The following is a 12,081-nucleotide window of genomic DNA, read 5'->3' on the forward strand; positions in this document are numbered from 1 at the left end:
AAAAAAAAAAAAAAAAAAGGATGAACCCTTTTCCAGCTGCTGTAAAGTAGTTACAGTCAACTGAATATTAAGTGGCATTCCACCCAAACAAACCTAAAACAGACATACAGTACAGGCTTCTATGAGATTGTCTATGTTAAAGACATACTTGTTATATGATAAATTCCTTCACATGTAATTAATATGTTGTGTAACAGGCTGTAAAAATGGTAATGATTATGCCTCATCAAATTGCAAGACATGTTCTTTAAGAGGCTTGGAGTAATTTTTAAAGACTAAAAGTACTTTTACATGTAAACATAAACATCATATAGATAAATTGTCACTTGGTACATTGACATTGCATGTGAACACCGGGAGAGGGTTCTTCGGCCATCACAATGATATGGAGTTTATAATGGAATGCATATTGATGGGATATCAGTAAAACTATAGAAAGGGTCCATAATAAATATATTGTACCCAACACTGGGCAATCCCGATTTTGCTCCATATTTCGGTATCCTTGGTACATGGTGCATGTTGCTAAGCTCACCATGTTGGAGTGCTCAGAGAATCAGAGTAGTTGCTTTTGTAAACCTTAAATCATGACAAATAATAATTCAACATGTAAAAGGGGTGAGGATACTGTGACAGAAGTCTGTACTTTGGTGGGACCTCATCTCCTTCATAAAGTATAATGTCTATATCACATCACTGACGTAAGTATGGTCAGAGGTCAGCAATGAAGTAAACGCACTGTAGTCAAAGGATAGAACAGAAGATGCTGCCGTTGTTATGACAGCGTCCTTCAACTCTTGCTGCAATCCTGGTTGTAACAGTGGCAACCCTCTGACTACTCTGGGTGCTGGAGACTCCTCTTGTACATCCTTCAATATAAGGCCTGGCAGGCGGATTCTCCAACTTCCATGTAACCTCTGACCTGCAAGACACCAGTACCCGTTAATGGTAATGCAAACACTGCATCACTGAATACTAAAGTGTAAATGTGAAGAATGCAGGACAGCAGCTAAGCGGACATACTGTAGGAAAACAGCACTTTACAATTGATATATTTGGCTTACTGTATAACGGACAATATTTCTGGATAGCTCCAGCTCCCTGTATATTACTATTATACAGTAATAATAATCGCACCTGACTCACCATACGAATATATAGAGAGAATAGTCCGAAAAAAATTGACAGACAAAAAAAACAAGCAACCGAAAAATAAAAACAGAGATATTTTCTATGTAACCGTTTATACATGTATGCAAACACCAAATAGTATTAGTTCACAATAGCAACATAACTAGGAATTTCCAGGTGCTATAGCAAAACTGTGAGAAAGCCCCTCGCTGAAGCTCACATCCTAGTTCATGATCCCCGTTATCTATCAATGGCTAACACTGTTCATAAATCGTCCACTTGTTTAACATTAAACACACTGCGCACACATGCCCCAAATGCTCAGTTGAAAGGACATCAGACCAAACTTTGATGGGCTCAGACAAGTGTGTTTCTGAAAGACTGTCATTACCTTATGCTGGTCACAGAAAGTATTGGCGAGTTACAGCAGGCAGACAGAAGGTGACTGACAATAGAGAAAGTCATCCATCAATAACACTGGGTACCAGCACTTCAGTGCAAAGCTGTGGCTCAATGTGACTGTGGGCCTGATTCATCACGGATCGCAGTTGCGAAGATGCACGCAACCGGTCTATTGTTGCGTTCTGCGCACGCATGGCATTACATTAAATGCGATTACAAAAGCTACGCCGACCCAGAGCAGAAGGATTGACAGGAAGTGCCTTTGTGGGTGATGATGGAGGGTGGTTGGGCCAATGCAGGCGTGCCAGTGCATTTCAACGCCACTGCAGGGGTATGCATAAATTATCCACTGCCATACCAGATACCGCCTGAGGCGTCATAACATGCAATTCCTGAGTGTGGTCTGGGCTACTCTAATTATCCGATGTTACTGATTGTTTCACTTTCTTGGTCAAGTATACGGATGTGGGTAAGGGGAAGTGGGTGTCCTTATGTCGGGCAGCATACGCAATGTAAATGCAATTGTGAAAATATCACCGCTGATATTGGCAACGCAGTTGCGTGCGTATAAGCAGAACAGCGAACCGTAGTGAATCAGGCTCTGTGAAAGCAAGCACTTTATTACATCAATGGCTATTGTCCTAAATTGTCTCCATTGTGGACAGTGGTCCATAGTCTTATTCTTCTTCTTACAGGAATTACAATGACCAACTCCCTTTCATATTACCTTTAGGATACGTGAGCCGACTACAGAGGCCAATCCCGGGCGTTATTTTCAGTCCCGGGATTGGTTTTTTTTTTTTTTTTTTTTCTAAATGCCTCCCGCCCAGCCCCCTCCTCCGGGCAGAGGGCGGCGGGGCTATCTTGGCAGAGGCCTGTCAAGTGGTGGCAGGCGGTCCAGCCGGCGTTGGGCTGCGCAGTGTGACCTCTGTCCTCACGCCACCCTGCTCAGTGCGCACAACCAGGAGAAACCGGGAAGCGCCTGAGCATCCTGCTGAAGGTGCTCAGCGCTACCCAGTATTTAAAAAAAATAAATAAAACATTTATGGCCAACCCTGAATCCTGGGATTGGAAGCTTCATTCCCAGACAATATCCCAGGATTGGCCTCACTAGAGCCGGCATAGATAGATAGATATTTCCTCCCTTCTTATAATATTCACATATCACATTTTCTCTTTCTTTACTTTCACATCCTCCTAACCCTAGGCCACCTTTCCTGTGTGACTGGATCATACAGCTCACCAATAACCTCTGCAATCTGACTGGACCAATTTGCACTATGTATCACCTATCCTTGTGTATTAACACCTATTACCCTATAGAGTGTAAGCTTGTGAGCAGGGCCCTCTTACCTTTATGTCTGTCTGTTACTACCCAGTTTTGTTCTATTAATGTTGTTTCCAATTGTAAAGCGCAAAGGAATATGCCGCGCTATATAAGAAACTGGTAATAATAATAATAAAGTGTGTGTGTGTGTGTGTGTGTGAGACACCAGACGGTTGGTTTGGGCTTGGACAGGCATGGGAGGCTGAAGAGGGGACTTGGGAGGTGTGAATAAACCTAGGTGGCTTGAGCTGCAGAGGATGATGGGCCTGAAGGTGAGAACAAGAATGGAATGTCTTTATTAAACTGCAGGTTGGAATGAGAACTGCAGATAATACTGAATGAATGAGCACAATCAGATTTGGACTGATGATGCTGGAATGAAAGCTGGATTGGTTTGAGACCGATGTTGATGATTTTAAAAATTGGCCTCATTCAGCTTGGATCGCAAGTCTGCAATCGCACGCACCCGCACGGTGCAAAAATATGCAAATTAATGCGAATGCAGCACTATACCAAGACACCCCCCAGCTTATAAAGCCGCCCACATCCCATTACATACATCCGCAAGTCAGCGAAAACATCGGTAACATCGGACCCATACGCAGGAGTTGTGGTTGAGCTTGACATGACTCACAACCTGCGAAGCTTCCAGTCACCATGTAGAGCTCTGACTGCGTATGCCGTCGCTGGGGCTTAATTATGTACGCCCCTGTAATGGCGATCAAACTCACAGGCACGCCTGCATTCCTTTGACAACCCCCCCTCTCCACTCCCAGATGGTACTTCCTGTCAATCATTTCTCAGTGGCTCTGAGTGTCCGCTGCGTTCACGATCGCAGCGGCCAGTTCACGCACGAGCACTGCGGTTCGCACGCATGCGCAAAATGCATACATCGACCGGGTATGTGTGAACGCAGACTTCAGAACCAAGCTGAATGAGGCCCTTAGTGGATTTGAATCCGATATTAATGAATTGATGAACTTGATTGGTTGGGACCGATGTTGATGAACTTGATCAGTTGGGACAGATGTTGATGACTGAATAACTAATTAATATGAGTCCAATTGTTGGAAGCATCGGACGAGACCGATGGTTGAGATATCGTCTGGAACTGATGGTGGCTGTAAGAACAAGTCTCAGTGGTAAAACCAGACTGGTGTGCAAGATGGTACAGGAGACTTGGGGCCTGATGCAGCAAGGAACGCAGTTGCTAATACGCCTGCAATCGGGCAATTGTTGCATACTACACATGCATTGCAGTGTGCGTGCGCGAACTAGCCATCGCGATCGGGACTGCGATCGTAGTGACTACGTAGACCCTTCGCAGAGTGATTGAAAGGAAGTGCCTTTTGTGGATGATAACAGGAGGATGGTCTACCGAATGCAGGCATGCCAGTGCGTTTGAAAGCCATTGCATGGGCGTGCATAAATTATCCACTACAATGCCCTACGCAGCCTGAGGCCTAATAGTGTGCGTGGAAGTTAGCAATTTCTGAGTAAGGTCATGGCTTGTGCAAGTGTGCGTGAGGCTGCGATAGTACTTGATTGTACCGATGTTTTCGCAGGCTTGCTAAACATTACAGATGTGTGTAAGGTAACGTGAGCGTCCTTATGTTGTGCTGCGGCGGCACTGTGATCGCAATGGATTAGCATACTATTGCAGCTGAACTGCATGCGTAATCGCTATTGCATTTGCAGTTGCGTATGGTAGTGAATCAGGCCCTTGATTACCAGATCTAGGAAATGAATATAACGGTCTGGGACCAGAGCACCTGTGAGCTCAGTACTGAGCAGTAACGTCAACAATAAGCGACATTGTACTAGCAACATAGGGCAGTCAGGAAATGGAATTTATAGGGGAAGATCCCCAGGAATTGGATGCTGCAATCAGCTGGTCTGGGAGCTGTGTTCTTGAGTGGAGGACGCCTCTCACAATAGCGACACCGGCATCTCGACCACCAGGATACCGAAGGTAAGTACCGGGTTGGGGGGGAGGGTTAGGTTAAGGGTGCGAAGAGGGGGAGGATAGGGTTAGACACCAAAGAGGGAGGGTTAGTATAGGGAAAGGGTTAGCATACCGAACAAGTGTCGGGATGCCAGTGTCGGGATTCTGACAGCATTGAGTCCAACATGGCTGCCCCCATACTGTTGTGTAGGAGGGAACTATGTGTGCCATCATGCTGGGAAGACACACTGGACCTCATTCAGACCTGGTCGCAAGCGCTGAGCGCTCGCAACCGGGTCGATGTTTTGTTCCTGCGCAAGCGCAAGCCCCGGAGCGAGAGAGAAACTCACTCGCTCCGGAGCTCACTACAAAAGGGCCGGCTGTCGATGTTGATCAACAGCACCGCCCATTTTGTAGGCGGAGCGGGGGGTGGCTACCCAACGCAGGCGTTCCTGACTGAACGCTTGCCATTTTGTGGGTGGCCGCACTGATATCATCAGTGATGTCAGTGGGGAGTTTCCTGCTCGATCAGAGCAGGAAGCTCCCTGGGGTTTGCGGTTGCTGAGACCCAACCTTAGGGTCTCGTCGCAAGCCCCGATGGTTGCGATGGTCTTGACCATCGCGACCATCTCCCTGGTTGGTCGCTAAAGCTGTGGGTGGTAACCCACAACTTAGCTAGCGACCAGGAAGCCGCACTAAAAAAAAAAAGAAGCGTGCGCCCTCATTCAGAGAGAGCGATTGCTTCTAGCGACCGCCTCTGAATGAGGGCCACTGTGAGCAAGGATCTGTAGAGAGCCATCTCCATGCTCAGTAGGACACTGAGTGGACAGGGCAGGAGCAGCACAGACAGTTGTCACCACCAGACGGGAGCAATATGCAATGTGAGCGGACCTCTACGCTAGCCTAGACAGGCACCAGAGAGGTAAAGTCGATATAGAGGTCACAACTGCCCTGCAGCCGCGGCGGGAGGGGGGTAAAGCCGGCTTTCCGAACACTGCTGGCCACAGTGATCGGGACACGCTTATTTGGAAGTAATGGCCCCTTAAAAAGTGGGAGGCACATATAGAAACCACATACATATACATACACACACACACACACACACACACGAGGGTTGATTGAAAAGTAATGAGAGTGCCTGTTTTTCTGTCCCATTAGGTAGAAGTGGCAACGCTATGCTGGTTATTGTGAAGCTCATACATCGATGTGTCTGAACCTGCGGTCTTCTTTGTTTGGTCACAGCGAGTGGAAGCGAGTGGAAGATCCTTCTATGTTTCATTATGGCGGATGTATCTGAGATTACATCAGAGATGTGTGATTGAAATTTGTGTTAAGCTTTAAAAAAAAGCTGAAAAGAAACTCATGAAAGGTTACGGCAAGCATACGGTGGAGAAACAATTAGCCGTGCTGCAGTATTTCGGTGGTGGAAGCACTTCAAAGAGGACAAAATGCGAGTGACTGACGAAGCGCATTCTGGAGACCACCGGTTACAGATGTCATTGCCAAAGCTGCGGAAATGTTGCAAAACGACAGGTTAACTTTACACTGACTTTCGGCTCGACTTGGCATCTCATTCAAACGGGTTCAGCATATTGCGACAAAGGAACTGAAAATGCATCACGTGTGTGCCAGCTGGGTACCCAGAAATCTCACAGAAAAGCTTATGCGACGATGAATTGAATCGTGCAAGAACATAGTTCGAATGACAGCAGGATACCAGATTTCCTGACATCGATTAGTACGTGTCTGACGAATCGGGGATTCGTCATAATCCGGAATCCAAACAACAGTCTAGTGTATGGAATCACGCGAATTCGCGTCCGCCCAAAAAATTCTGTGCGATTCCTTCGGTGTGTAAAGTCATGCTTCTGCTGTTCTAATGCGCACAGTATGATCCTACAGCACTGTGGACCTGATTCAGACCCGCTCGCATAAATGCGTACGTTCGCAGCCAGCGTATGCAAATTCGGCTAAGTGATGGCAAGGCAGACGATCGCACGGCAAGGCATAAGCACGCCCACTATGTTTTGGCGTGCGATCGCTTTGTGTATGTAGATGCCCACCAGCCTATGTTAAGGCGCCCACTTGCGCACGTCATCTCCAGGAAGAGTATGCAACCATCGGTACATAGTGTACCATCGGAAGCGAACGCAGAGTTTGAGGTTGACTATACCCTGCGATCATTTCAGTGTAAAAAACAGTCAGGTAACGTATACTATGACGCTGCCTCTTAATTATGCACGCCTCTGAAATGGCGTTGAGACGCTCAGGCACGCCTGCGTTCGCATCTCCACTCCCCCGTTATTAATGGCCAGCCCCTTTCACCACCCACAAACGGCTTCTCCTGTCACTCACTCTGCTGGGCAGTCTGTGCGCAACGAGCGAATGCTTCCCGATCTCTTGCACTGTTTTGTGAATGAGCAGATAGCGAAAATCGTCCAGCTACGAGTGAACGCATCCTAGCAAGCGGGTCTGAATCAGGTCCTGTGTTCCCTGTGGATAGACAATTAATGGCGACTACTTTGCAAACGTCCTGAAAACCCATTTGCGTGGAGCCATGAGGAAGAAAAGACCACATTTGCTGAAGAAACAGTGGTTTTTGCTCCAAGACAATGTCTGACCACATGTTGATGTTGTTGCATTGGCAGCACTGACTGATATTAATGGGACAGCACTGGAACACCCTCCATATAGCGCGGACTTAGGGCCCGATTCAGCGTGCACTGCTGAACGCAGATTGCTGATGTTCGGGAATCAGCGCAGGCACATGACCCATTCTGCGCATGTGCACGATGGGTATGCGATCTTGATCGCAGACTGGCAGTGATTGACAGTCTGCTGCCGTTTGCGGGCGGGCATGGGGCAGCGATGGCTTCCGTTTCCTGAAATGGAGATGTGTCACCACCGTTGCCTGCGTGCAGCTTTGCAATTACGATCTTTGCTGAATCAGGCCCTTAGTGCCCTGTGATTTCTGGGCATTCCCAACCCTGAAAACAACAACTGCGCGGAAAGAAGTTCTCAACAGATGATGTAGTGAAAAATGCCACAGCCGCAATACTACGGGTCGTGTTCAATTACTGCGAAAAGTAGGAATCCGTGAAATGTCTGAAACTTATCTCCGTATTCAATTGCAAAGACTTTTCGCAAATTGAATACGTTTTTGCAAAAACGGAATGCGTGTAGTAGGCGAAAAAGATTCACCTGGCGAAAAAAAGTGCAAAATCGTTATTTTGGGGTGCAAAGGTGGGGAAACCACTCAGCAATACCCCAAAAAAGGGGCAAAAAAAGTGCAAAGTGGGGTACAAACTTAAAAACTAGCGAAATAGACTTTTAGGGGGTCTGCAAGTAGGGGTGAGGTGTTTTTTTGATTGCAGGTGCTTGCTTCAGGTGCGTTTTTTACGTTATTTATTTTTAAACTCTACTTTAGCGACTTTAAACCATGCTTGCACACATATTGAAGTACCCCAAATTTGTCAGGACTACTTATTTTCACCAAAAAAAGCTGCTTAATGCTATTCTTCACCACTACTGCAAGGACGCTAATTAGAAGAAATTGACACACCTTAAGTATGCCAAATAACTGTATTAGGGCTATTCGGGGGCATGTACATTGATCCCCAATGTTAGTGCATCTTTTAGGGGGTGTCAGGCTGATTTCCCCAATTCTGACAGCACTTTGCCTGGCTTTAACTCGCCAGGTAGCTTTTTCACGTGTTTTGGAATCGAATAGGGCAAATCACGGGGATGCGCGTGATAAGTTTCCGTGGCTAAAACACGCGATGTAGGCGAAAAGTCCAGCAGGCGAAAAAGTATCGCGGGTGCGAAACTAATTGAATACGGGCCTAAAAGTGATGACTACTGCACATCTTTGAATCATTGAAACGCTGCACAAAATGTATTGAATGTGAAGGACGCTACTTTGAAAATGAAAAATGTTCAGAGCCCGTGGAGTCATTTATTCTGAATAGAAAAATCAGTCTCATTACTTGTCAATCAGCGTGTGTGTGTGTGTGTGTGTGTGTGTGTGTGTGTGTGTGTGTGTGTGTGTGTGTTATATATATATATATATATATAATGCAAAAAAACTGTCTGCACTCACGCACACAGATATCCACCCTCTTTGTATAATATATATGTGTGTGTGTGTATATATATATATATATATATATATATATACACACACATATACACACACACACACAGTATATATCGTATACACACCTATATATTATATTTTTTGTAAACTTGTTGCTACATTCTTCACCCTAGCCTTCCTTTTTGTTCTTCCCCTGTTCGTTGTATGCCATTATTAATGTTTTTTTGTTTTGTTTTTTAAAGCAAGGGCTACTGCTTTTCCCGAATGACCTAGCTTTCATTCCAGCCTATTAATGATAGTGGTTTCCATAGCTGCCATGTAGTGTTATGTGACTGTACTTGTTCCCCCATTTAAAAAACATCATCATACGCATTTCCTCATTGTGGATGAGACTGTATTGCTGCAGAAAAGAAAAGGAGTCATATTGCAGAATCACAAATCTAAATGTCATCAAATTATGTTCTAAACAAAAAGACTGAAATAAATATTACAGCTCTGCCAGGAAGAAAACCTACTTTTTCTTGAAGGTGAGTAGTTTGTTATGTTGAATGATGCAGTCCTCGCTGTTAGACACATGCTGCAAAATATTCTGTCCTAGCTTTCCTTGAAAGACGATGTTTTCCTGCACCAAGCCTTTGGACTGATCAAGGAGTGCTATAGCATAGTCACGGAAAGACTGAATTCTGTTCCTGGTCACCTAAAACAACAAACAAAATTCATCCAAGTTCTGGAAGGTAATACTAAATTAAAATTACATAATGTGTTAAATTAGTAATCTGCAGCTAAAGACTGAACAGCCGGATCAGTGTAACCAGTGGGTTAATTATTTCATTTCTACATAACCTAAGATATTAGAACCTCTGTTGGGCACCATTGAGGTTTGAAAAGGAGATTGTATTCATGTTGAGACTGGCCATAAGCTTTAGGGTGAGACAAGACATAAATAGAGGGGCCTAATCTCTTGTATTTGATTGTACCCAACACTGGCATTAGATGTGCACTGGGCCCCTAAGTAGTACCATATATATGGTGTGATCAGCCATATTCCTCATGAATAAGCATTATAATATGTAGAGGCGCTAAGCAATATGGGATAGTAATGCCCATATTCTAGACAAAGGGGCTTTGGAAGATATTCTAGGACACATCCTTACTGTATATCTGGTCCTGGAGATGCGGACTGTCCCTGGGGACCAGTGTATTTGCAGTGCTGGCTCCCTCGCTGTGTCAGGAGCAGAGTGCTGCAGGTAATGTTACAGTGGAGCACCCGGCTCCTGTCACTGAGGAGTCGTCGTCCCTCGGCGGGTGACATCCGGGTGCAGCCGGCACCCCCCTTGTGACACCACTGTGATACACCGGTGTTGTTTGAATACACAGACAAGTTGGGTATATAGTGTGTTTGTTAATTTGTTACTTGTAAAAGTGTGTTCATTTGTACTCACTCAAATGCTTTGTGTATAACTATTTCACTTTGATCATAAAAGAAACCCACAGTATATAATCAGCAAAGTAATAGCCTCTGAAAATTACAACCCTATCACAAAAATAACTACTATTTCAGTATGACAAGGTCCTTTTGTTCTAGAACACAACATTTTTAGCAATATGGTATTTTAGAAACATCACTTTGTACTACAATAACTGATAATTACACCGCCCTTCTCTGCTACTCTGTTTTCCCCATTCTTCCCATTACCCAATTTTTCAAAAAAACTCAGATCCAAAATGCAATCAGTTCAAACAACATAGATGAAGTAACTAGCAGCGCTACCTTCATGTCAGCAGTTTGTAGGAGTTGGAGTCCACAGCCGCGGTTTCCTATAATATCATTTTCTATGATGGTTCCATCTCCCTTGGAGGCAATGCCGTGACTTTTGTTATCATAGATGCCGTTCCCTCGTAGCTCCACTCTGCAGGCTGTCTCCACGTGGACGCCACTTAGTCTGTTGCAGGAGATACTGTTATTTCCAATGCGTGCAAGTTGGGTGCTTTGAAATACAGACACCCCACTGTCATGGTTGGCATGTATTGCGTTAGCTATTATGTTCAGTGCCTCACTACTCTTGATGTACAGCCCAGCAGCTGGAACAGGATAAAAGAGAATATATATGGTTAGGTAAAATGCAGCCCTTTCAGACACCATGAGAAACTTGGATATTCTCTGCCTCATAAAGATTAGTTTTACTTATGGATGATATATAAACTGCAATCAACTCATCTTGATAGTCAGTAATTTTCACCAAACCTAACTTTACCTTCTATATAAAACTTTGATATGTGGATAAATGTGTGTTTAGATGCAAAACTGTCTGCTTTTAGTACTGTAGATGTAGTAAATAATTTGTCAAGAAACAGGCCTTAAGATATTGATTGTTAAGCATGTCTCGAGACTTCAGAATATAAATGGTTGAGGACCCCTGCTTTAAAAGAGAAAATGTAATTAAAACTGCATTTAACAGAAAATGCTTTCCTGTTGGAACTGAGGGCCTGATTCAGACCCGCTCGCAAGCGGGTCGATGTTGCCCAAGTGCGCATGCGCACGACGGAGGCGGCTCCGTTGTGCGCATGCGCGAGACCCGAATAACGACGACCAAGCCGTCGTTATGGGTCTCGCACCAAAGGGGGCGTGCTGTTGATGGTGATTGACAGCACGCCCCCTTTGGTGGGCGTGCCGGGGGCGTGGCTGCCCAGACGGAGGCGTTCCTTTGGGAACGCCTACCGTCTGGGGCCCCCACTGACATCACTAGTGATGTCAGTGGGAGTGCTTTTGGCTCTGATAGAGCCAAAAGCACTCCAGGGCTTGCGGCAGCGAGACCCTACGGCAAGGGTCTCGTCGCAAGCCCGATGGTCACGATGGTCTTGACCATCGCGACCATCATTTTGGCCGCTCGCTATAGCTGTGGGTGGTCACCCACAGCTATGCGAGCGGCCAGGAGGCCGCTCCAAAAGGTAGGAGGGACGGCCCTGATTCAGAGCGAGCGCTCTGTCAGAGCGTCCGGCTCTGAATCAGGGCCTGAATTCATCTCTCTAGGGTTTTCTCACTCAGCCTCAATAAATAATCAGTTTTCACTATGATACAAAGAATATCTAATGACTGAAAGATAACTAACAACCCCCATGCTTGTTGATTTATTTAATGCCATATTATGAGATCCAAATTACATTGTGGAGTTTGTGGCG

At 45.4% G+C, this 12,081-nt stretch overlaps 1 protein-coding gene across 3 annotated transcripts in view; it reads right to left on the bottom strand.

Moving 5' to 3' along the window:
- The window catches only part of FBXO10 (F-box protein 10), a 149,546-nt gene continuing 137,465 nt past the window's right edge, over positions 1-12,081 (bottom strand). For all 3 annotated transcript variants that reach the window (XM_088460125.1, XM_088460124.1, XM_088460122.1), the window contains 3 exons: positions 10,673-10,983; positions 9,417-9,598; positions 1-922 (listed from right to left, as the gene is read on the bottom strand). In XM_088460125.1, coding sequence (XP_088316251.1) covers positions 745-922; positions 9,417-9,598; positions 10,673-10,983 — 671 coding nt within the window. In that variant the 3' untranslated portion in view covers positions 1-744. The remainder of the gene's footprint in view (positions 923-9,416; positions 9,599-10,672; positions 10,984-12,081) is intronic.

The sequence above is a fragment of the Taudactylus pleione genome, unplaced genomic scaffold, assembly GCF_031769625.1.
Source record: "Taudactylus pleione unplaced genomic scaffold, aTauple2 ptg000967l, whole genome shotgun sequence".
In the NCBI taxonomy this organism is placed as follows: Eukaryota; Metazoa; Chordata; class Amphibia; order Anura; family Myobatrachidae; genus Taudactylus; species Taudactylus pleione.